The following is a 26821-nucleotide window of genomic DNA, read 5'->3' as shown; positions in this document are numbered from 1 at the left end:
AAAAAGCATTTCCACTTCTTCAGTCAGTTATTTTTTTATTACTTTTTCTAAGTACAGGCACTTGGATTTCTGAAGTGATGATTAAATAAGTAATGATGATGCAGGTTTTTTTATTCCTTCTCTACTTTTACAACATACAAAGGGAAAGGTAACATTCCTGGAAGTTAGAGATTTCTCTTCTTTGGGTGAAGAACACAGCAGGTTTTCTTTCTTGTTTATGTACATGAACAAGCTCCACATGAGCTTTGCTCTGAGTGCAAGTGTAGCTTTTACTGTTTATCCTACACTTTCATGAGCCTACTTAATGAATAGAATTCCCCTGGAAAACTTCAGTAATATAAATAATTGAAATCAGGAAAATCCAAACACCACGCAAGGACAACAAAATGTGCTTTTGGTTGGCATATCTATTTCTCTCTGTTTTGAACTCTATGTATTAATACATTTCTGTGTGTGTTCAATGCTTTCTGATTCCATACAGAATTAATAGAATATATTCACCTGTAAAAAGCAGAACAGAGCAGTGAACAGCATTAAAGACCGTGGTAATCTTTCCTAACTTCCCTTAACTGCTTTCTTAACATTTGCTAGTTGAGAATTCAAGAACTCGAAGACATTTTGAATGAAGATCAGCTCGGCAGAAGACAAGCTTTGCCAGAAGGGGTAGCAAGGGACGATTTCAGAGAGCCAGTAAATGCTCTTGAGACAGGAAAAAAAGCGTAAGTTTCCTTTTAAAGCCATTCCAAAATGGCAGTAGACAGCTTGAGTACAAAATAGAAAATTCCCTGCAATTTTCAGTCAGCAGAAAATTCTAGGGCAATGGGACAAACCAAGCTAAAGGTTCAGAATCTGGCAGTCCATTAATAACAGGCCCATATCAGTAACCAAAGCTATTGTGAATGGTACAGATAATAACTGGCCTGCTACAGATTATTTGCCAAACCAAAAATTTTGAAAATCGAATTTATGGTAGGGTCCAGCCTCCAGTAGTGTTTGGGGTGAGTGTAGGAAAAGATATCCAGCAGATATCCAAAAGATGTCCAATTCTTATATTATTATGAAAACATTGTTTTCCACTTCAATGAGTCAGTTGGATCTCTAAGACTCCTGTCAAGAAGTTGGGTATCATTTATAGTGGGTAATCTTTGTTTTCAACTTTTGAATGACTGTAGAAAGCTTGACATGGTTAAAAAACATTGAAAAGTGTGAGAGCACAGGAAATCTCTTGGGATGTTTCCACAGCACAGTCTGCTGTGCCTGTGGTAGCAGAACTTGGGTGACCTCTCTTTCAGCCTAGAACTATTTGGGTCTGTATACACAGGTGTTTCTTTTGACTTACTCACACAAGGAGTAGTGGAGAAGGAAAAAAATCAGTTTTCCCACAAGAAAGGAAGTTTGTGGCCCGAGCAACTCGTTCAAGATTCATGATTATGGACATGTTTTTAGTAAGATACTTCAAACTTGAGCTGGAAAAACCTTTGTCATCCTTTGCAACCATCATTTTTAAGCAAGCTTTTGGCTTTCCTGATACCATGCCTAAATACTTAGGCAATCTTTTAAAATTCTTCCTTGCATTCCCTCTCTGTGCTTCTGTGTCGTTTATGCTGTTGTTTTGCCTTGTAGTTTCCTCATCAGCTGCCTGTTTAGTCATGCCAGGCTCTTGGTATATCTGTTTTCCTGACTGACACAGTACAAGAACAGATTAAAATTCTGGGTAGCTTGCTTTCAAAGTCAGACCAGAGTAGGGTCAGGCATGTGGAAATCTTAAGAGCAAGAACTGTACTTGAAATGAGGACTGATGATGCAACATGTGACATGGTCTCTCTGAAGACAGTTGTTGTGCTAATTAAAATATGAAGAATTCTGTTTGTTATATGTAACTTTGAGGCCACATCCAAAAAATCTTATGAATTGCATGACAGCAGGCTTGGTAACTGAAAATATAACCTCTTGAAAAATCTTTCTTAGAAGGAATATCAATTTCTTCATTCAATTAAGAAAGGCAAGCAGCTTCAGGATCCATGTGATGTGCTAAAGTGGTATCTGCCATATCCATTGATTATCATTTAAAAGAACATAGAGCATGCGACAAAAGTAATTTTGGTTAAAGTATCTTTTTTGTGGAAACTTTCCAGTTCACCAAGACAGCATATAACCTACGGTATGGAATGGAAAGACAAGGTTGAGGCCATGAGGAGAGCTCAAGATCCCAATGCCACAATAGCGGTTCCTCCAGACAGCTTCAGCCTGCATGAAGGCTCAATAGTAAGGAAAAAAATCCTCAATAGTAAATTGCAAATACAAATAAAAAGTGCTCAATAGTAAGGAAAAATATGTGACACACATTGTTGAGGTGTTTTAAAACATACTGTCAAAATATTTACTGTGGTGAGGATTTGCTGCATTTGCTGTGCTGAGCTGCGGAAGAACTCTGCCATTGTCTCACCCTTTTTGTTATTATGTTACCTTTAAAAAAATTTACTACATGAATAAATGTAACCAATGACTTGGAGAAGCTAATTTGAAAATATTTTTAAAGTATGGGTAGGATGTACTGGCATTCCTAATTAAGGCATTTTGTAGATATTGATTATCATATCATGTGAAGAATGTTCTTTCTACCTAACTTTTTTGTCAAGTTTCATTAGCTACCATTGTAGAAATGCTTATTTCTATTTCATACACCTTTTTAGTTTTAGTGCAAGTATTTAACTGTAAAAATTGCTTGAAAATTGTTTCAAGCTTTCAGGTGGAAAAGCAGAGGGGATTTTTTTCTTGTTGTTTTGTTTTTTACTTGGTTTGCTGTGGCTTTGGCACATTGGATGTATTTCGCTGGATTATTTTCTGAAAACTTTCTCCTCTTATGGGACCACTTTGGGCTTTTCTACTGTCTTTACCCAGCTACACCTTGAATAACAATTTTGTCATCGTTTTGCATAGCAGCAGGGACAAAGGAAAGTTGTCAGCATGTTTAGAAAATCTCTCCTTTGATAGTGTGGTAACATCTGCTCTCTTTCTACTCTTAGCAATATAAATATTTTTTTGCTGGTGGCTTGGAAACTTCTCTTTCTCTCTCAGAGCTCTGAGCATGGAAGGTACATGAGGTCTGTTTCCTGTGGACAGGAGCAGAGACCTGCATCAGAGAGTCTTCAGATTTGTGGGTGTCTTTTGTTCAGTTGATGGAGTGATTCCACATTTTGTCTCAGTGCTGTCCACTGCCCAGGCAGATCTGTGATTCATAAGCTGGAGACAAATGAAATCAGGATCTTCTTTTTTCTTTCTGGGAGAATAACAGCTTCTTCCCTGCAAGCATTCATGTATTAAAAGACATTTGCTGGCCTAGTTAGGCTGAGAAAGTAATTTCATCAGGCACAAAAGGAATACATCCAGAGAAAAGCAACTGTCTGTCCTAACTACAGGCATTAATGATTGCTATTTATAACTACAAAACACAATTGCAAGCTGAAAATATTCTACTAAAATTCTTGCTTAACCTAAAGTGCTTGCTAGCTGTTGCTGTGGCAGAAGTTTTCCTTTTAATTTGTATTCCTTAGTAAAATATATGACATGGCAATAATTATGGACAAGATTCCATTCATGATCAAGATTTCTTTTAATGGAAACAGTATTTAATGGTAGACTCAAAATTAATGTTATATTATCGCAAGGTTAAAAAATAAAGGGTTGTCTCACTGTCATATTCATAGAACTGGTTGTTTTAATTGTTTTACTCAAAGGATTTCAAACCACAAGACTGTCCTGAGCAGGTGATAAAAATGTTCATTTTTGGAAGAGTTGTATTAGTAGTTGTCTTATGAGATCAGGTATTTATTGCCTTGGATGGCTTTGCATTTTCCCAAAGCTGTTTGTATTTGTTTGGGAAGCAGAAGTGCCTGTAGGTGGTCCTGTTTACTCCATTGAGACAGCTCTGCTTTTGCTTCCCAAAATGAAAAAGCCGAAGACTGTAGCAGAAACTAAGTATAGATAACATTTAATATATTGCTGTTAGTCTCTGCTATACCTATGCTTAAATTGTGTGAAAATGCCAGTGTGTTCTCTTCCATTCAGTTTCCCCTCCTGCTTTCTTGATCTGTACAGTATTTTTCCATGTTTTATACCATTTTTATGCTTCCTGAATATGTTCTTTCCACTCTAGTCTGATAATCTTATAGTGATCTCTGACTGTACTGATACAGCATTTGAGAAACAGCTTTCTATTATCTTAAGGCACTTGTATGAACTGAAAGTATGAACAATTGAATTTCTACTGCATGCTGTTGTTGCTAAAATTTATTTTTAATCAATTTAATATACTACTGATTAAAATCACTGTAAAGAAATGAGGCATGGCTTGTGGAGTTTGACTGATGGAGCTGTAGGCCCATTTTGGCCAGCTGATTAATCATATATAATCCACACAAAGCAAATTTTTAAAGGAATTTAGAGTGTATTGTGCTGCCAAGCCAAATGGACAGTTTTCTGTGTGCTGTGCAAGTGTTGGGGGACAATTTGGAGGCACCTCAAGGTATTAACATGGGTGAATGAATTGCATCCACTAAGAGCATGGAAATTTTTAGCTGCCAGGTCATGGTTGTGGCTCCCACAGGACTGGGATTTACTCACATACTTTATTTACATACTGTGTCTAACTAGATAAATTTTGTGAAATCTGTTTTCTTACTCTGCTGTAATATTATGGCTGCAATTATTAGAAATGAACTGAGGAATTTTGTAAAGCTGTGAGAATGAACCTTAAGGGCTCGTTTTCAGCTGTGCTCAGCGCTGCTACTGCACATATGATGCATCTCTTTTGATTTTAACATTGCCCAGCTACAGCAATTAATTTTTTTCTTTGTGTTCCAGAGGGAGATGTCCATCCTCCTGAACTTATACCAGACCCTGGCAAACGCCCAGGTGCTTTCCAGACAGACAAACGTCCCCCTGGAAGAATTACCTTGGACAGAGCTTTGTGCGCTCTTGCATGAGAATGTTGAAGCCCTGGTCTCGAACTTCAACAATGCTAAGCAGAGGGTGAGCGTCCCCAGGCATCAGCTGCCTCTGCTGAGCTCAGTGACTTTTATTCACACTGCAGTCTCGTTAAAAAGGACTGATATTCATGCCCCCAAAAAAGGATTTGGACACTAACAAATGAGCACCATTAATGATGGCTTGTCCACTGCTCAGTTTGTTGCCAGGGGCATTTAGATGTGAGTGGAGTGTGCATCAAGTCTCCCAGCTCCACCTTCTGTGCAGGATATTCTGAAAGGACAATCTGATAGTAGCCACAGGGACCTAATTAAAAGACAATAAATTCATCTTACTGAGGAAGAAATTCACTGAACATAGTCATTTACAGTCATAAATCAAATCTTTATTTTACTGTAATCCAGAGGCAAAATACACTTTCTCAAGGAATATCACCTTGTAATTATGTGTTTATGATTCAGATGTACTATTTGAAAGAATGCCAGTGTGGGGTTTTTTTGTTTAATTGTAATTTTGGATTATGACATTTTTATTCAGAAACAAACAGAAATACCTATTCTAAAACATGTCAGGATCTGTATGAAGGAGGAGCTGTACTTTTCTGAAAGGTTTTGAAGCAAATGAGCTTACATGGCTTTTCTCCCCAGAAAACCTTGTGGTTTTAGGAAGGAAAAAGCCCTTTCTAAAATAACTCAGCTGGCTCCAGAGGCTAAGCTATGCCTAAAGAGCTCTTTAGGGTATCACTTTGTGTTCTGGTTTATTTCTCTTTTGAAGTAGATGAGGAAAGGGAAGGGAAGGTGAACACTGTTGGCAGTGTTTGTAGGGCTTGTGTCTTATTGTTGCTTGCTATTTAATTAAGGATTGTTATTAAGACTGATTGTGAGGTCTCTAGGGCTCTTCTCATGTACTTAGCAGCTTTTCTGGGATTTTAGACTGTGCTGAAAAACCTTTTTTTCCACACAATTCAGTGTGATCTATCTGGAAGTATCTTGATATTTTCTAGGAACAGAAAGTTGAGGTGTGTGCATTTGGGGATCATTGTTGGCTTGGTTCATTCCTCCATTTAGCTTGCATGAGAAGTGCAGTGTTAAAGCACAAGAGTGAATCCCTTCATGTTTGTTGAAAATACAGCATAAACTTATGAGCTATTTGTAAGGAAAAAATTCTCTGTGCTAGAATTCCCTGAAATTGTTTTAAAACTTAATCATAACCTGGAATGTCTTGACTTTTCAACAAAAGAAAAAAATCAAAAACCACACACAAACAAACAAAAAATTAAAGGCTGTGTTTTAATTATTGTTTGCAATCATCACAAATTTCTAAAGGATATACTTGAATTACTAATTTACTAAAACTGAATACAATCATTTAAAATAAAAAAGTTATGAAGTCTCTGGCTCAGGTTTCCTGCAAAGAGGGTGACAAGGTGGTAGAAGGCAAAACCGAAACCAAAAAATATATTTCAGTTTTGTTTTGAGAACCAAGTAATTTATCTGCCATGAAAGGGTTTTACTTAGTTTTAATAAAATATTGAAAAAACTGCAGTTTAGATTTTATGCTGGAATTGTCTGTGCTTAACTTAAAGTGAAAAGGTAAATAATAATTTCTTCTTAAATGCTTGTCACACAGATATCTCACCTAGAATATATGTGCAAGCACAAGACTGAAACTATGAACAACCTTCAGCAGAACCAGGAGGATGCTTTGGAGAAAACGTCTGAACAGTTAAAAGCACAGGAACACTGGTCGCAGAAAGAAAAGCAATATCTTGAACAGCAGTACTCAAACGCCCTTGCAGAAATTCATGCAAGATCACAGGTATGGTGCTGTGAACTTCTAATTTTTTTTTTCTTTAAAAATTGAATTGATTATTTCAATAGTTAAAGCCTGTTAGCAGTCAAAGGTCATTTGGGAATTTTAGTATACGTTTAAAGTTTAAAAAAATCCAAAACCAAACAACAAACCAACCCATCCCTGTGCTAATATTAACATCACTTAAAAAAAGAAATAAATTACTTGGATGAAGCATTTGTTGAAGAGAATTTAGTCTTCAGGCCCAGCTGAGAAGCCTGATTTCATCTGCAGATAGCAGTATTCTTTTTCTGAGAATGTTAAAGCTGTAAGATCAACTTTGCTTGTTTTAAGAATTACTGATGGCAGCAGCTACTTTTTCAGCATCATCATTTGCAGAGATTGTATAGAATAACAATAATGTGGTATCACCTGGGGATAAATTTAGTTACGTATGTACTGACCCTAAGAGCAGTGGTAGATTTCAATGGTGTCAAGCAATTCTGTTTTTCTGATACTACAGTGAGGAGTGGCCTAAAAGTGTGAAACTGTCACTCCTTGTTAGATGAGTTATTTGCAATCCAAAATGTTCCCTGTTATTCCACAACCACCATTTACTGTCTTTATCATCACACTCCTTCACGCCTGTTTCAATTAAAAGCATAGTGAATAAAGGAAATAGATGTCCCTTGTTATTTGTGAGTTACTGCAACTTACTTTACAGAATAATGCTGTATTTGATGCAGATTTCAGGACTGGAAGTCTCTGCATGCTGAAAAATTCAATCTGTCAGCTTTCATGTTCCAGACTTCCTGATGTTTTTCCTCTCACTTACACTGGCTTTCTGCTCGGTACAGCAGTGTTTTCTCTGAAATTGGAGGATGTTATTAGTATTGTTAAGGCAATTAATAAAACTGAATTGTGGGCAGACAGGTGGTGTTGGACCTTCTGTGAGCTGTCACGGTGTTGGTGGATTGTTTTCAGAAATCAAGAGTCCATTTGCAATTGATTATCATGTAAATTTCCCTCCTACCACTGTTTTTGTTTCATTCATCTTATTCTGTAATTGCTTACTAGAAGAGACACTTTCATCACGATTATTACTAACGACTTTTGCTCCTTTAATGCATCATTTGAATGGCAAAGCTAAATTTTCTTTTCATTCTTGTCTAGGTAAAAACCATGTAGTTAATGTTTCGTCCATTATAGTTTGGTTTGTTTCTGTCACAGGAATGTGAAGAAACGGTGCAGAAAAACAGGCAAAAACTCTATGGCCTTGAACAACTCTCTGACAAACTGGCCCAGGAAAACAATACCTTGAAAAATTCATTATTAGATGCTTTCAAGTCACGCTCATTCCTGCTGGCAGCCTCTGCACTGCTATCAGGGGCCCTGTGCTCTCTCTACGGCCGACTGTGCGCCATGTCTTGCCAAAGAGACATTCTCCAGGAACAGGTGAACCAGCAACAACTATTGAACCACAAGATCGTCAGCCTCCTTTATGCTCTCCCTGCTGTCATGGAAAGAAACCAGGACGAAGTCAGGACAAGGCAAAGAAGAGCCAAGAACCTGACTTATGTTTTCCGAAGAGCTGTGATTGTAGCTCTGGCTGCCAACAGGCTGAGGGGTCTGGCCCGATATTCTTGTACCTTTTTTGTCTGGTCAGACGGATGCAGAGGAAGCCCTGGAATTCAAGTTTGTCTGGGAGAATCCAGAGGCAGGCATCCTGTGACACGTAAGTGAAATGTTTTTAAAGAGTTACATCAAATTGCACATTTGGGGAATAACAAAGAGGAATATTATTTTTAGTGTTGGGGCATAAAAACATATTTAATGACATTTTGACAAATGTTATTTATGGATTTATGTTTTTTATATAGCTTGATGAATGTATTTCACTATAAGAGGAAATGCCTAGTCTTAGGTTAAGAATTGCAGGTAAAAGTTCAGTTATGCTCATGAACTCAACATTATCTGATATTTTTGATATTTGTGTTATGGATTTCAGAACTAGGTGCTACAGCATCTTCCCTGTGGTAATTATCTTGCAATGTTCCTAAACGATTTTTCTTTTTTTTGGAAAAGGTATTTCCTCTTTTTTTAAAAATAATTTTTAATATTTATTTCCTAAAAACCCACAAAAATTGCTTTCTGATTCAGGTAAAACATTAGCATAGGATTTCAAAATTTTCTTTAGAGATTATGTCTATTTGCCCCTTTCTGTTGCCAGACCAGTTTATATTTCTCTCTACAAGGATAAATGGTATTAAAAATGTTTTCCAAATTAGAAGATTCATCTACTTTTTTTTTTTTTTTTAATGTCATTCAGGAAGCATGCTTCAAACAGTCTAAATTGTCCTGACTAATTTCTTGTTTATATGCTTATTTTTGGTCAATTTCTTAAAGAGCTGGAGGCAGCAGTGTGCCATATTTTTGTGATTTATTTATCCTGCTAGCTGCACTTCTGTTTTACAGGTTTTGGAGAGGAAGGAGTTGACTGTATTGAAGCAATTAACTGGTTGTGTAGCTCTAACCTCTATACTGCAATGATCAATTCTATCTCAGATCTGGAGGGTGTTCTCAACAACCAAGGTAATTTTAACTGCATATTGTTGTAGCAGAAATACATTTAAAAAATAAATAAGTCAGGGTGGTCATATAATTTCCATTTTTATGATTTTATCTAAACTATTCTGTTTAGATAGCTCTGAAGAGATATTTCTGAATATTTATGATAGACACCTTTGGCTAGAAGTTATGTCCTGAGCTAGTCAATACAAATTTAAGTGGGGCTGTTTCCCTGAAAGAGTAATTTTACTGCAGGCTAAAATAATAACCCTTTTCTACATTCTCTGAATGATCACATTTCTGTACTGTTGGAACAGATTAATTTTCTTAAACAGCTGATAGGATATTTTATCCTTTCGGTATATAGAGGCCATGGAAGCAGAGGGCTGTTTCTGGAGTTTATTTACAGTGAGAACTGATACAGGTTCCCTTGATTCATCTGCATTTCCGCCACCCCTGGTTCTTTATTAACCTATAGTTTTAGAGTCCCCACATTTTTGTCACAGTAAAAAGGATAGTAGAAAAGGGATAATTTATGTGAATAAAGGGAAATAGCAGGAGAAAGACAAGGTGATGCATTTTCCAGAAGCCTAAACACTACATTGGTATAAAAGTTGACATTGAATCAAGTGTGTTTAGATTCAGTTTCAGGCACTTTCTTCTTTGATCATGCTCTTTTCAATAAATTGAATTCATATCCTTTAAAAGCAAAGTTTGAACAGTGTTTCAGATTCAGCATTCTGTGTTTCAGAATATTTACAGGTTCCATCCTGTAGAAGTGAAAACGAACATGATATTATAAGAAATGGGAACTAATAACCTGCTTGATGTTTCCTTTTTGTTGTTTTTTTCTTAAAGATTCAGAGCTGTGGCTTTCTAGTAACTCGCTGATCGGCACAGCCAGGAACTGCTTTGCAAAACTGATGGACAACCTGAGCGTTCTGATGGAGACAGTTCAAGGGAACACTCGTGGGTGCAGAGCCTTCCTGGAGAGGGACTCCCTGATAGACAGGCTGGCTCGTGGGCTCCGCAGACTAAATGCCCAGGCCCTGGAAGCTGGATTGCATGACAGACTGCCCAGCACAGTAAGCAGACTTGCAGTCCTCCTTCATGGAAACAGAAGGTTTACAGCAACATTGAAGCTCCCTTGATAGCAGCATTTCTTTTGTTTCAGACTGCTGATGAGTCCATGAGAGTGAAGTGCTACTATATGGACACTCAGAAGTTGATTTGTCACACATTAGGGTGTGAATAGGTCTTTTCTTTTATTGAGAAAGAATTTTTGGAGGAGGTTTAGTGTATCCAAGTAAAAGATTTTTTTTAAGTTCTATCAGATCTGCATTAGCTTATAAGCACAAATTTGCTTTTGGCTTGATGTAAATGTTAAGGTTGCTTTTTATTCTTGTTTTCTACTTTCTCATGTTTACCATCCTTTCTTTCAGTAAAGATAACCTTCTTCCCTTTAACCAAAATAAAAGGATAAACTCTTTCCCTAATAATCTTTTCTAGTAAACCTTAGGTGAAAATAGTACTTCCTTGTAAACAGAATTTGCAGTTACCCTTGGTAGGTGACAGGTTCAAACTTTTGTCCTTGTGTATGTCTTTTAGAGATGGAGGAAAAAATTATGTTTTGTCTTCTTTTTCTTGAGTCTTAAATATTATTTATTTTATTGCTAAAACAGCAGATTTTATAGCCCATCAACCTGTTTTTGTTTGCTGACAGAGAAACATAGCAACTTTGCAGCAAGAAATATTTGAATTTTCACGAAGGCTTCATGCAGCAGAAGTAGAGTCCCGCTCACTGTACCTGCAGCTTCAAGAATGCAGATGGGCTTTCAACAAGATGCAAAAGGATGCTGAAAAAACCCACAGACTGCAGACCCAATTAAGTGAAGTTCAGCAAGTAAGTGCATTTGACTTGGAGGCTCTCTTGCTTAAAAGAGACTCTCCTTTCTACACATGTTTTGATTTGTGTTCTTTTGGAAAACAAGCATCAAATTGATTTACTTTCAACAGAATTTTCCAGAAACCTTGCCTTGTAAATGTCACTAAACCAGAAGACAGATTTATTTAGAAATATCTCTTTTCCACTGGAGCTATCTTTTGATTTGTAGAAGGAGGTATCCTGTATAAATTAGAGTTTGGTCTTCAGTGATGCCGAATTTTGCCCCAAAAGGTGATAATAAGCTGCCCAGAGACTAGATTTGAGGTCTATAGGCAGGAGGTATTTATTGACAACGCGTTGGAGAAATCACCAAGTGGATTTCTAAATTAGGTACAGCAAAAGCAGGTTTTTATACAATTTTTGAACAAGAATTACATCATTTATTACATGCATATTCATAGGCAGGTAGGAATATAGGCGGAGTCTTCCGGGAACTCTTGGTCTTCCTTAGTTAAATTTTAAGCTTCTCCTAATTTGGGCATCTTCCTGTCATCCTTGGCGTGTTTTTCCATGACTTGGCAGAAATCACTGTTGCACTTGGCTTGATTCTGACGGCTTGGCAGGTCACCTTAACTTTTTGGCTTCTACTTTCGCTTCTTCAAATATTCTAATTCCAAAGTTTCTTTTGTGAGTGTATTTTAGATTATTTATTAACTTATCTAATCAAAGTTTTCCCAAACAATGTATTTTAGGTTATTTATTAACTTCTGTGTTTCCCTTGATAGAGTGTCTTTTAATTCTTTTATTCCTCAGATCTTTTAATTCTTTTATTCCTCGGAAACTACTGTTCATTGTAATGAATGGCTTCATTCCCCCCTTTTCTTATAACTTACGAATTCTTTCGTCAAATTCTAATCCTATAGGGCGCTGGTACGCTCGTACCATAGCCCAAATCATTTGGGTCCTTTTCATTATGATTCTTAGTCTCCACCACATACAAATATTTGTGAGAGTTAATAGTAACAGAACTACAACTACTATTAGCATTGGGTGCACCAGGTAGTTAAAGACCTGTGTAGCTGTTGGGGAGTATCCTGTGAAGATATCCCACCAATGATGCTGGCCTACTTGTTCTACTTCGGTCAGGACATCCTTTATTTTTTCTGAATTATGTTCTACCTGCCATACCATTCGTTTAGTTGTTTGATTCACCTTTCGCACCAATTTCTCTATTTTAGGATGTGCAAGTATTGCTTTAAGAACTTTGACGTCCATCCCTATTTGTAATTTCGGTATCTCTTGATATAGGTTGAAATCTGCGTTAATTAGCTGTTGAGTCGTTATTGGGACAGTATAATGAAAGTCACAACCTACTATCTTGGTGAAGTTGCATACACAGAAGTTAGTGTTATTAGTCTCTTCTTGGCAATTATCTATAGTGATGTTGTCACAAGCTGTCCTCACGCAAGCGCACCCATTCCCTATATAGTATACTTGTGATTGTGTTCTATTATGCGGAAGCATTTCAAAAGTACATATACTATTCTCGGCATCTAAGCATAAATCTTCTGCTTCTACTACAGCGTTTTCGCAGATATAGCCTAATTGTCCTCTAGGAATGCATGCATCTATACTAACCGATTGCCATCTATTTTTGGAATTATCATAACTGGCCCAGACATTATGGTCTATTGGCTTAACAATGATATCTTGATGTATTGTCCCTAGAGTGAGGATAGGAAAGATAGCTCTTTCCTCTGCCGCGCTAATGGTGAGGACATAGGCTTCAATGTGTTCTTGTTGAGAGTCATAAGTGAAATTTACTAATTGCCACCAGGCTTGGTGGTCTTTTTCAAATTGTGTAGTATGATTGTCTTTTAATATTGTTTCTCTGATTTCTTGAGGTAATATACCTGCCGTTCCTTCTCTCATTATTCCTGCCGCTACTGATTGTACCCATTGTTGCGTCTGAGGGCATTGGATAGCTAGTGCTATTTCCTTGCTAAGTTCTCCTGTATAGTCAGCGAATTTCACAAAGTCCTCTGCAGTGTGGTTTGCTACCATGGTTAGCAATTTTACTACTAACGATTGTGTTTCTGCTAAGGTAAGTATGGATGAACTGAGGGGCACTTTAAGCTTTCCTAAGTTTGACGTGACGGTACTTAATTTGTTCACTAAAACCTCTTGGTCTATCGTATTTAATATACCAAATCCTGTACCAATCCACCCACTTAGATCTCGTTGTGCTCTTCTGTGATGAGACCTTGCTGCTAGCCATGCATTCCATCCCTTTAGGCTTTGCTGTATAAATGGTTGGCAGTCCTTCTGTAAATACGTAATATCGGTGTGAACGTTCATCTGCACCTTTTTCAGAGAATAAGTGGGGTCTAACAATAATTTTTGTTCATTAGATCTTCTAATCACCTGAGGCCCTATGAAGGTTAGGTTATGTACTGCTTTACATTCCACCGGTGGAGTGATTTCTTGGGGCAGGTCTAGGTCTGGATACAATAGGATCATGTCTCCCGGTAATGCCACCTTATATTGGACAGCACGCCTAGGGAAGCCAAAACCCCGCTCTGGCATTTTCAACTCCCTTTCGCATGTGAACGTCACCGACTGGTCCAATCTAAAGGCCATCTCACACTGCGCTCTCCCTTCCTCAGGACCACTAGATACTACGATCTTTCCTGCAGGGGAGAGAAGAGGGTGGGGGTCGAGGGTTATGTTTCGAGGATGTAGTTCCCCAAGCGAATCTTCTGTATAGATTACCGAGTTTTGGGGTTGTGTTTGTGTTCCGAGTGGATCTTCCCTAAGATCACTCCACTGACATGAAATTGGGCCCTTTTGTTGGATCCAGACAGTGGGCTTGCCCATTTTCACTGGACTATAGGTAATTAGGTTATTTTCAGAGGCTGCTATCAAGGGTTGAATTGTTAATACTAGCCGCCTTGTTTTTCCTTCTACTGGGTCAAGTTCTCGACACCCAATTTGGATTTGGTCTCCCTTATATGCTACCATGGAAGGCTGATTCCATACTTCACTCGCATATGGCTGTTGGTTATGTAAGGCATATACCTCAAAATAGGGTCCCTTCGATTCCGTTTCCAATTCCGGGTGGATACACTGGTGTGCATTAGACCATGGGTCCATTGAGGCGGAGTCTCGGGGAAGAATACTTATCAGTCCAATGATCAGGAGGGTCTGAGGTGAAGTCAGGATCATGGTGTCTGCTCCTCTTGTTTATTCCCCGGAGCTTTCTTGACCCGTGAGTAATGGATCCACGTAGGTCGCTCCTTGATCCGAACCGCGGTGAAGGTAGTCAGCAGCACTTGGAAAGGTCCCTCCCACTTTTCTTGTAGGGGTTTTCCTAAAAGATTCTTAACATACACCCAATCACCGGGATTAAATGGATGCAATTTGCAGTCAGGTTGTTTAGGCTGGTGCTCTATCACCACAGTAGCATTCTTATCGAACTGTTTCCCCACCATAATTACATAATCATAAATGTACTGATTACCGATTTGGTCTATAGCGTCTCCATTTACTGCTTGCATAGCATAAGGTCTACCATACAAAATTTCAAATGGGCTTAACTTTTCTTTTGATCTTGGTTTGACTCTCAGCCTAAGCAGAGCAATAGGCAAAGCTTGAAACCACTGCAAATTAGTCTCCTGGCATATTTTGGCAATTTGCTGTTTGATGAGATGATTCATCTTTTCCACTTGCCCACTGGCCTGTGGGCGGTAAGGCGTGTGTAATTGCCATTTGATTTGTAATGCTTTGCTTATTGCTCTTACCACTTTTGCGCAGAAATGTGTACCCCTATCCGAAGAAATGCTTTTCGGTACCCCAAACCGTGGAATAATTTCATTCAACAGCACTTTAGTCACTTCTCTTTCCTTATTTGTCCTGCAAGGGAATGCTTCAGGCCACCCAGAAAATGTATCAGTTAATACCAACAAATACCGAAACCCCCCTTTTCTTGGGAGTTCAGAAAAATCAATTTGCCATACTTCACCTGGGAATTTACCTCGATTTATGGCTCCTTGGTGTACCTTGGTTCCCGTATTCGGGTTGTTTTTCAGACACCGCTCGCACTGGGATGTGACGTGCTTTATAGTGGTAAATAATTTCGGTCCTGCTATCCTGGCTTGCAAATATTGGTAAAGCGGATCTAGACCCCAATGGGCCTTTTCATGCTCCGTCTTTACAACCTGCCACATTAGGTTCCCTGGTATTACCAACTGTCCTGTCTCTAATCGTCCCCATCCACTGTCTAACAGTTTACCTTTATTTCTTTGAATCCATCTATGATCTTGATTCCTGATAGTTTGGTTGGAGGTTTACATCCAGCTCCCCTGGTATCAGAGCTGTTATATTTGCCTTTCTGGTCCTTGCAGCAGCTAATTTAGCTTCTGCATCTGCCTTTCTATTCCCAACTTCTGGAATAGTGTTACCTTTTAGATGTCCTTTACAATGCATTATGGCCACTTGTGCTGGGAGTTGGACTGCTTCTAGCAATCGTAGAATCTCCTCTGCATGTTTGACTGTTTTCCCTTGAGTAGTCAACAGTCCTCTTTCTTTCCAGATGGCTCCATGAGCGTGAACAACGGAGAAGGCATACTTAGAGTCTGTCCAAATATTTATTCGCATGTTCTCTGCCAATTCCAGGGCTCGAGTCAGAGCTATCAATTCTGCCTTCTGGGCTGAGGTCCCTGCAGGCAAAGGGTTTGACTCGATTACCTTTTCTGTGGTAGTTACTGCATAACCAGCCATTCTTATTCCTTGTTTTACGAAGCTGCTACCATCCGAGAACCAATCATCTGCATCTTCGAATGGCTCTTCCTGGAGATCCGGGCGACTGGAATAAACGGCTTCGATTGTTTCCAGGCAATCGTGCTCGATGGGTTCTGCTGAGGTCTTTCCTTCTAGGAATGAAGCTGGGTTTACAACGTTAGTTACCTGAATAGTAACATCATCTGACTCAGCCAAGATAGCTTGATACTTTAGGAATCTGGAAGGTGACAGCCAGTGATTCCCTTTCTGCTCTAACACAGCAGACACAGTGTGAGCCACTAACACAGTCATTTTCTGGCCCAGCGTGAGCTTTCTGGCCTCTTCAATGTTGATTATCACTGCGGCCACTGCTCTCAGGCAGCCAGGCCATCCTTTACTCACTTCATCCAACTGTTTGGAGAAGTAGGCCACAGCCCTTTTATGTGGTCCTAACTGTTGTGCTAGGACTCCTAGGGCCATTCCTTGTCGCTCATGACAAAACAGCCAGAATGGTTTTGTCACGTCTGGGAGACCCAAGGCTGGTGCTCTCATGAGTTCCTGTTTCAGTCTCTTATAGGCTCCCTTTGCCTCGGGGGTCCAAACTAGAATACCCTTACTTTCCTTCAGTAAATCATAGAGTGGTTTGGCGAGTATTCCGTATTGATAGATCCATAGCCGACACCAACCGGTCATCCCCAGGAAAGCGCGCAAATCTCTCACCGTCTCTGGTCTAGGCATTTGGCAGATGGCTTCTTTCCTGGCTGCTCCCAGGGATCGCTGTCCTCTGGAAACTTCATATCCCAGATACACCACTTCTTCTTGCACCAGCTGTGCTTTCTGTTGAGAAACTCGATATCCACTTAAACCCAGAAAGTTTAACAGGGAAATAGTCCATTCAATGCATTCTTCTTCTGTTTCTGTTGCTATTAGGAGGTCGTCTACGTATTGCAAAAGAGTACCATCTCCCAGCGGCCTTTCCCACTGTTCTAATTCTTTGGCTAACTGATTCCCAAAAATTGTAGGGCTGTTTTTGTATCCTTGTGGCAACACCGTCCAGGTGAGTTGGGCTTTTCTTCCCCTATCTACAGATTCCCATTCAAACGCAAAGATCTTTTGGCTCTCCGGAGCTAAAGGAAGGCAGAAGAATGCGTCTTTTAAATCTAACACTGTGAACCATGTCAAATTATCTTTTAATTTAGTTAAGAGTGTGTAAGGGTTAGCAACTACCGGATGTAGCGTCTTGGTTATCTCATTTACTGCCCTCAGGTCCTGGACTAATCTATAAGCTCCATTAGGTTTCTTTACTGGCAGAATTGGGGTGTTAAAATCTGATTCACATTCTATCAATAAACCTAATTCTAAAAACCTTTTGATTATGGGTTCAATTCCCTTTCTATCTTCTAACCTCAGTGGGTATTGTTTCCTAACTACCGGCCTCGCTCCAGGTATAAGTTCAATAATGATAGGTGTTGCTTGTTTCGATCTCCCAGGTATATCGGTAGCCCATACTAATGGATATGTTTTACTCAGGATACGCTCAATATTGTGGCCTTCAGGCTTCGGTTCTATACAACTGATTGTTAGGCTTAAGGCTGTAATCAGTTGCTCTTCACTTACTTGAAATTCCAATTTGTCTTTGTTGAATTTTATTATGGCTCCCAAGTTCTCCAGTAAGTCTCTTCCTAGTAGAGGCTTTGGTGAATTTGGCAAATACAAAAACTGGTGAATTCCCATTTGTTTCCCAATTTTGTATTTAATGGGTTTCAAAAAGTAAGCTTTTTCTGGTTGGCCTGTTGCTCCCACAACTTGTACAAATTCATCACTCTTAGGTACCAATTCCTGATTTAAAACCGAAAATGTTGCTCCTGTATCAATCAAAAAATCCAATTCCTTTTTACCTTCCCCTAGCTCCATTTTAACCAGTGGGTCTGCTAGGGTACGGCCCACCGGTCCCCCTCATTCACTGCCCTGATGTGCGATAGTAGTAGTGTCCATTGATCTTTCTCTTAATTGAGGGCACTCATGTTTCCAGTGTCCCGTTTGGAAGCAATAAGCACACTGGTTTGGCCCTATTCTAACTGGGTGGGGTTGGAACCTCCCTCCCCCTCTCACTGGGTAGCCTCTACCCCTACCCCTGGTGTTAGGCCCCAAATGGTTTGTATTTTGAGCTCCTATTGCTACAGCCACTATTCGAGCTAGCCTCTTATCTTCCTTTTTCTTTTCCTCTATTTCCCTATTATTATACACCTTCCATGCCTCATTCAGCAATGCCTCCAGGTTTTTATTTGCTGGATGCTCAAGCTTTTGTAATTTCTTCCTGATGTCTGGATTGCTCTGCCCCATCATTAATCCTAACAGGTGTTGTTTCCCTTCTTCCGTTGCTGGGTCCAGGGGTGTATACTGTCTCATGGCTGCCCTAAGTCTATCCAAAAACTCTGATGGGGTCTCATCCTTTCCCTGCCTGATGTCATATAGCATCGACCAATTGATAGCTTTAGGGATCGCATTACGCAAGCCCATCGCTATCAGTTTTCTATACTGCACCAGCCGCCGATAATGCTCTTCGTTGCCCGGGTCCCATTCTGGTTTACTGCTGGGGAAATTATCTTCTAGTCTCCCTGATAATACTTGAGCATGTAGTTTTCCTGTTTCCAATACGAGTTCCCTTTCTGTATCTGTCAATTCTGACAGCATCACCTCTATATCTTCCCAATCAATATCTAAATTCTTTGCCATTAACTCAAACCTCTTCGCTACTCCCTCTGGATTCCTCCTGAAGTTCCTTGCCTCATCCCTCCAATTGTTCAAGTCACTCGTGGAGAACGGCACCTTTACCCTAGTCCTTTCCCCTACCATTGGCATAATTTGTCGGAGAGGAGCTATCGTATGGTTACCTTCCTCTCTTTGCTTTGCTTCCCTCCGTGCCACAGATCTGGTATAATACGAGTGACTGATTGCCTCCCCGGGATCTTCTTCCTGTGCCTCAGTGTCTTCCCTATTCTTTCTCTTCTCTTTTCTCTTTCCCTTTCCCTGTTCTTCATCTTCACTTTCAATTTCTGTCAACTCTTTTCCTACTACTCCCCTAGCATGGTTTACACAGTCCAACCGCCTCTCGCTCTGCATCTGTCGCCTTTCTTCCCGCATCTGCCGACGCCTGTCCTGTTCCGGGTTACTGTCCTCCTCATCTTCCATTCCCCTTCCGTCTCTCTTATCCTCTATCTTGATTACTATATTCAGCTTCTGTGAGTTGTTCTCTGTCTCTCTTTCGCATGCCTCATAGTCATTCTTCTCACTATATTTCAACTCAGAGACATCGCCTCCCAGTGAGCTACTTTTGTCTCTAGTCCTCGGTGTGCTAGTTTCCATTCTACAGGTACCTGATTTCCTTAAACTTCCATTCTTAGGTGTGCTACTAGCCCTACATGGACTTAGTTCGGGCAGGCTGCGTGTCTCCCCTCGGCTCTCAGCTCCATGTGGACTGGCTTCTTCCCTCTCAACTTCTAGTCTAGGTGGGCTGTCAGCATCCCTGTAGTTCCCCGACCCCTGTGGACTATCTGGTCCTTGCGGGCTGCTTTCCCTCTTTTCAACCCCCGATTTTGATGGGCTACCTTCTTGCCAACTGTTGTCTAGCTTCTGAGGGCTGCGCCCAAACTTAGATTTCCACCATCGTTCCAGCTCCTTTAATGGGCTAAGATCCCCTTGTTCCTCTTTTGGCCTGGGTAGAGGCCCTTCCCGTCCTGGGGCGAATGGATGATATTCCCACAGGCTTATCTCGCTCTCCTTTCCACTATCCCTTCTCGTTAGCTTAAGGCATTGTTCCCCAATGCTACATGCATCACAGCAACGTTCTTTAGGCTTTGAACCTTTCTTATCTTTTTCTAGAGCTAGTACTAGGGGGTCCTGAGGTGCTACATTTACCCCACATTCTTTTTGCCACTCTGGTTTATTTCTTAGGGTAAAGAACATGTCAGCATACATCACTTCATCCCATTTATTAAGTCGACGGAGGAAAAGCATCAGTTGTAAAATAGTGTTATAATTAGTTGTTCCCTCCAGTGGCCATTTCTCATCATCATCTAACTTATACAATGGCCACCACTGTGTGCAATATTTAAGGAGTGTCTTTTTACTTATGTTTCCCCCCGGAATCCCTCCCAAGTCCTTCCAGTGTTTTAGGATACATCCTAAGGGGGTTTTCATATTTACGTCCTTACTCTGTTGACCTCCCATTGCTATTTCCTGTGTCTGCGTTTTCTGTTTAACCGGAACAGCCTCTTTTTCGCAAATACTGTATGCCAATTGATTTTAACACTTCACACACACAATTTCCAATCGCTTTGTCCGTTTCCGACCTGGCTTCTCACGAAGAACAGGAAATGCGAAGTGGGACTCCCTCTCGCTTCGCAGCGATGCTGCGTCTCATTCACTCTCACCCACACACCTTTATGAAATAGTTCCTACCTTATGGTCTATATCAGAACGGATTGTTTACCAGGTAGGGTAACGAGAGGTCGCCTACAGACCGTGAGATACCGGTTTGCCAGATTCATGCAATCGCAAAGCACCGTAACAATTGCAGGGGGTGACAAATTTCTTCCCGGGATTGAGACGTGTGTCTATTACATGAAGAGTGACAAGACGCCTCCTGTAAGATTTTGCAACAGACACATAGAGCAGACACAAAAATACCACAAACTGACCGACCTCTCTTCCGGTCTAAGAGAACAATTTCAGTTCTTGACCCTTAATTCACAGTATTATAACATTAAACACAATGTTAAAACGGTTTCCCACATAATAAGAACAAACCAAAGATACCAAGATAAACGAAAAACAAATATTCTTTCCAAAGATACCAAGATAAACGAAAAACAAATACTCCTTTTAGCAGGACTCTAACCTGCGTTACGAAAAACAAATATTCCTCACAGCAGGACTCTAACCTGCGTTACTATTACCGTACCTCTAACACAACTGGGATTCTTTACCAGGGCGTCCCCCGGCTTCCCTTCGAGCGGTCACGTCTGACCCTCGTTTCCCGATAAAAGCGCTTTACCATAAAACCCTTAAACAAAGATAAATACCTCTTAATTTGGAGCAGGAGATGCAGAAAGTTCTTGTCCACCGTTGCGCGTTGGCTGGGGGATGGGGATCCCCTCTGACAGAATTCCGTCAAGGGCCCTGAAGAGATCCCGGTCCCCCGAGCCAAGGCTCGGGAGGACCCTTTCTGTCCTGCCGCGGTCGCCAAAAATGATGCCGAATTTTGCCCCAAAAGGCGATAATAAGCTGCCCAGAGACTAGATTTGAGGTCTATAGGCAGGAGGTATTTATTGACAACGCGTTGGAGAAATCACCAAGTGGATTTCTAAATTAGGTACAGCAAAAGCAGGTTTTTATACAATTTTTGAACAAGAATTACATCATTTATTACATGCATATTCATAGGCAGGTAGGAATATAGGCGGAGTCTTCCGGGAACTCTTGGTCTTCCTTAGTTAAATTTTAAGCTTCTCCTAATTTGGGCATCTTCCTGTCATCCTTGGCGTGTTTTTCCATGACTTGGCAGAAATCACTGTTGCACTTGGCTTGATTCTGACGGCTTGGCAGGTCACCTTAACTTTTTGGCTTCTACTTTCGCTTCTTCAAATATTCTAATTCCAAAGTTTCTTTTGTGAGTGTATTTTAGATTATTTATTAACTTATCTAATCAAAGTTTTCCCAAACAATGTATTTTAGGTTATTTATTAACTTCTGTGTTTCCCTTGATAGAGTGTCTTTTAATTCTTTTATTCCTCAGATCTTTTAATTCTTTTATTCCTCGGAAACTACTGTTCATTGTAATGAATGGCTTCATCAGCAATCCAGGTTCTCCCATTTGCTGAAAATGTTGATCTGATTTATATATCCTCAAAGAAGATTTCACTTAATAGAATAAAGTCAGTGGGAATGAGGGTATTCAATAAAAATTTTAATGAAATATAAACATAGCAGTTTAAACTCTGTATGGATGTTGGTGAATGTTATAATAAATACAATGCAAAGTTTAACAGGTCTGTTTCCCTGAAGAAGTAACTTTATGGCAGGGGGAAAAAAGCTTTTGTCTATATTCTCAGTAGCACAAAATTCCCCTGAGCCTTTTGCTGTTGGTGATTGACTTACTGAGACACTGTGGGTTCCCCAACCTGAAGCCTAGTTGGTAGAACCTGTCAGGGGGTTCTACCAAGCAAAGAGTATCTGCTAGATGATGTCGCGCCCATTGTCCTTCCTGTTCTTAGCTAGTAAAATGGAATTTTTTTAAGCTCAAAAATATCTAATCATCTTCAGTTTTGCTCTTAACAGGTTTTATGCCCTTAGTGGTTTTGGACTGTTAGATGAAAATTATCACATATTAGATAGTAGTTGAAATGCAGATGACAGCTTTCTTTGAAGAATTACTTCTTTCTGGAACAGTTTTTGGACCAGAAGAACAGCCCACAAAGGTGTGGGCACAGCACCACAACAGCTCTTGTTTCCTGTTAAGAGAACTTCTCAAAGGACTGTACAAAATCAGTCTCTGTGCCAGCCATCTGCACTGCAGGGCTGCCCGTCCTGTTGCTGTTGTGGTGGTTGTTACCCAGCTGAGCACAAAGGGCTGAGAGCCCCCAAGAGTGGGGCTGCGTTTTGTATCTCCTGGAAGCTGGCATCTCTGCTTTAAAGTCAGCATCTTGCATTTTGTTTCCCTCAGGGAGAATGGTGAACCAGGAAAATCCCATGACGATATACACCGAACTAGAACATACTGGCAGCAAAGGAGTCCAACCGCAGATACCCCTGCACAGTCATGGGCCAGGTGTTTTTCTGGTGGAATGTCTATCCAGTGTGAAGTTAGGCCAGCTGCAAACATGTTCCCACACTGGGGATAGATGGTCCCATCTCTCAGTGCTGCTCAGAATTTGTGAATATGCTCAGAAGGCACTGTCAAGAGACATGTCCATGCTGCCGACGTCTTGCCTGCATCAAGAACAGGACCAGGAAGATCTCCTTGTCTCTCAAGCGTGGGATGCTTCTACCTGTGCTTTGTTTCCTGTCAAGAGAACTCTTCAAACAACTGTATAAAATCAGTTGTTAGCCTCTGTGCCAGCCATCTACACTGCAGGGCTGCCTGTCCTGTTGCTATTGTGGTGGTTGTTACCCAGCTGAGCACAAACGGCGGAGAGCCCCAGATAGTGGGGCTGCCTTTTATATGTCCTGCAAGCTGGGATCTCTTCTTTAAAGTCAGCATCTTGCATTTTGTTTCCCTCTGAGAAAATAGTAGAGCAGGAAAATCCCATCATGAAATTCACTGAACTGGAAGATACTGGCAGTGGGTGAGCCAGCTCTTCCTCTCAATGGCACTGTGTTCTGCCAATACTCCCCATTCCCCTGGAGAGGGAATCTTTGAGAGAGTTTGTTTTCTTTCTGTTGTGATGAACTCACATTTTTTTGCCCTCCTCTTCCTGTTTTCTCTTCTTGTGCCTGCAAGGACTGCATTTTCTGCCCTCAAACTACGTGAGCCACCAAGATGTGAAGAGCGGCAACATCCTTCTCAGAACTGATGGCTCTGTCAAGCTGGGTCAGTATATTCTTGGTCAGGGGCAGCATTCCAGGGATTTGCGGTGTAGGGCTGCTTTGAGTCGTAGCCAGGTCGCCAAAAATCATGCTGGTGGCAGTGCAGGGACACCCGCTGTGAGCTGGTGACATGGTTGCAACGTGTACAGAGGTATGACAAGGAACAAACAGTCAAGAGAGCCACTGATACCAAGCAAGAGCCTGCCCTGGTGCTGTCCAGTGACAGACAAGTACTTGACCTCTCACCACGTGACTGTGGGAAGTTGACCTCTTCTTCTGGCCAAGCTGTGCTCACTTGTTCCCAGAAGTGTAGCCATGCAGATGTGGCACCCTGAGGGTGGGCATCCCCGGGCAGGCAAGGAAACCAAGTGGACCGAGGACACGGCAGATGGTTGTGCAGAGACAGTCTGCACTGCTGCCACAACTTGCAGGGGCAGAGTCAGGGCTGGGGCAGCTTTTCCCAGTTACACATCAGCTCTCAGGAGCCTCGGAGCCACAAGCACACGCCAGCTGTTGTTCCTTGTCCAGGATGTCCAGGTTCTGCACAGCGCTGAAGGCAGGGTTAGGGCAGGACAGACTGCAGCAGCAATGGCCTGGTGTTCTCCACCGACAGCCTTTGGTTCTCCTTCCCTCAGCAGCAGCAGCAGCAGCAGCAGCAGCAAGGAGCAGTGGCAGGGTCAGGACGAGGAGGAGGTGGCTGCCCTGGCCCTTTGCTCCCAGGCCGCAGGCCAGGAGGGCTCTGGCTGCAGCAGGGCGCTCTTCGGGCAGCCCCTGGCAGCCTCTGCAGGGAGCATAGCACGCTGCCCCATCCTGCCTGGGTCACTTTTCTTCAGCAATACCCTACTAGCTCCACTTCAGAAGGAAAAAAATTCCAGCAATGTAAAAAGAGCTAATTCAAGTATAGTTCTACCTGCCTTTCTATTGTAATTCAGGGCATCTATTTGTCTTTAATTTCATGATTTTTATGAAAACATGCATTCATATCTTCACATTTTTTGTGTTTCTAATTATTCCTATACCAAATCATTTCTTTTTTACCTCTTGATTTATTGCAGTTGGTAATTCTGAAGTAGTATTATTTTAAAATGTCCCAAAACAACACCCTTTGGGTAGTTTTCCTCACTTTTAAAACAAACCCTATAAGCCATTTCAGTCTCTGTCTCTCCAAGTTGGTTCATACTGGTCTATTTTAAATCAGGGCTACAATACTTTTCTAGGATTGAGAGAGGTCCATGAAATGCACACCAGTGATTCCTCTTGTGGAATGTCATGGCCCTGTCATAAGCCTCTTGGGTTTGGCGCTTTTTTTGTTAGTTTTTTGGTTTTTGGGTTTTTTTTCCTCTCATCAGCTCAACGGCAAACACATGTTTAGTTCCAAACTTACACAAGATGAGCAAAATCAAAACAATGTGATGGGCCTTTGGGAACTCCTTGCTGATCTTTCTGCTTTTTCAGCTGAGCAAGGCTCTGATCCAGGCAAAGAGAGTGCACTTAAAACCATTTGGCTGGAACTCTGCTGATTTCTAGGAAAAGCTGGAGGCCTCTCTCTCCCCAGGATGTTTTGGCTGAGCCAAGCTTTGCTGGGTTTTGGCTGCAAATACCATTGCCCTTGCTTTCTTCTATCCACAAGTACCATGGCTGGGCAAAAACTGCCCAGTGGGCCATATTCCAAAGGCACTTGGGTCTGGAGTTTGTGAATGAAGGAGAGCCTTATCCACTTCCAAACCACATGGAAAAAAATCATGAAAGACAACTTCCCATCCTTAACAAATAACTGACAATTCGCAAGTGGATCTAGAGCTTCTTTACAGAATGAAAAGGAAGGCAATCTTCCAATGGAGTTGGGCTTTCTGGAGTCTTCTGACTCCCACTCACAGCTGGCATTGGAAAAAGTCACATCTTTGCAAGTGTCAGTGTCTTCTGTCTGCCATCAATTGTTTTGCTGCAACAATCAGAACAGGCATCAGGCTGGAGAGAGGCTCAGCTGATGCTACGAACAGGAGCTGCCCCAAGGAAAAAAAAAGCAATGAACTTTTACCTCCCAAACCCATCTCCCCAGAGGCTCAAAGCAGGATTCCTCTGGTTCCCAGAAATACAAAGAGGGCTGAGAAGACCATCTGCATCTATGTGTTTATGCCCAAGACTTTGCTGATGCCATTTGGGTTATGCCTTTTTCTTTACTGTTTTCTGTATTCTTTGCATATCTATTTAGAGCTCTATAGGGCACTCTAGTTGTGACTACTTTTCCCAGCCCTTCTCTATGGCCTCTGCCTAAGCAGAAAGACAAACTTCCAGAGCTCCAAATGCTGGGGGGTAGAAGGCCCCAGTGTTATCTTGGTTCTTCCTGGGACAGACCTTTCCAGGGAGCTGGTGGACTCACCATCCCTGCAAGCCTTTAAAAGAAGACTGGATGTGTCACTCAGTGCCGTGCTTTAGTTGAGCTGTTAGGACATGGGTTGGAGTCGATCATCTTGAAGGTGTCTGTCTTCCAAGCCACTGACTCTGTGATTCTGTCACTGAGAGAGCTTTTCTTGAACGCCTGGAAAGGGCTGCGGGGGCCCTTTGCCAAGGACGGGCATCAGGGCTCCTGGAAAAGAAGCAAAAGGCTCAAGGCGAAGGCCGAGAGGGCAGAGCTGCCCCAGCGCGGCCCACAGCGAGCCTCATGTCCTCCTCCTCAACCTGCGCCCTCTGCGCTGCCCTTTGCGGTGCCGGCTGCTCCTCTAGCTGCGGGGCTCCAGGCCGTGCTGGGGGCCGAGCCCTTGGTCTTGGGGAAGCGCCGGAGCCTCGGAGGCGACCGGCTGCTGCTGTGGCCGGCAGGGGAGAGCTGCGGCTGCGGCCCCGGGCACGGCGAGCTGCCGCTATGGCCGGCTCCTGCCGCGGCTCCTGCCTCTGCTCCTGCCCTGTGCCCACAGCCATGGCCGAGGGCTGTCCGGCAGCTCCGTGCCGCTCCGCAGCGGGCCCGGCCGGGCTGCTGCTCTCTGCGGCCTCTGCCCGCCGCTGCCGGCCCCGCCGCGCTCCCGCCTGCCTCTGACGCAGCCGGGCCCACACGGGAGGCAGCACATTGCGGCCGCCTCGGAAAAACCCTGCCCGCAAAGCGCCCGCCACAGCCTCGGCCTCAGGGCACAGGCTGCCGGCGTCCTCGCAGCTGCGAGCCGGCCCGGGCCGCCTGCCGGCATCGGCCACAGCTCCCGCCCGTGTCTCCATGGCCGCGGCTGCTTGGCACAG

The 26821-nt window shown here is 41.9% G+C and overlaps 1 protein-coding gene across 1 annotated transcript in view; it reads left to right on the top strand.

Moving 5' to 3' along the window:
- The window catches only part of LOC128942718 (coiled-coil domain-containing protein 171-like), a 32818-nt gene that overhangs the window by 2407 nt on the left and 3590 nt on the right, over positions 1-26821 (top strand). Inside the window, exons 4-11 of the mRNA XM_054285345.1 lie at positions 592-719; positions 2136-2265; positions 4864-5031; positions 6616-6804; positions 8008-8512; positions 9253-9369; positions 10204-10430; positions 11069-11248. Of these exons, the coding sequence (XP_054141320.1) occupies positions 592-719; positions 2136-2265; positions 4864-5031; positions 6616-6804; positions 8008-8512; positions 9253-9369; positions 10204-10430; positions 11069-11248 (1644 nt within the window). The remainder of the gene's footprint in view (positions 1-591; positions 720-2135; positions 2266-4863; positions 5032-6615; positions 6805-8007; positions 8513-9252; positions 9370-10203; positions 10431-11068; positions 11249-26821) is intronic.

The sequence above is a fragment of the Melozone crissalis genome, unplaced genomic scaffold (assembly GCF_028551555.1).
Source record: "Melozone crissalis strain CALT ecotype California unplaced genomic scaffold, PUWL_Pcris_2 ptg000005l_1, whole genome shotgun sequence".
Lineage (NCBI taxonomy): Eukaryota > Metazoa > Chordata > Aves > Passeriformes > Passerellidae > Melozone > Melozone crissalis.
Note: the sequence above shows the minus strand (reverse complement) of the source record. Positions and strands in the feature narration are given on the sequence as shown.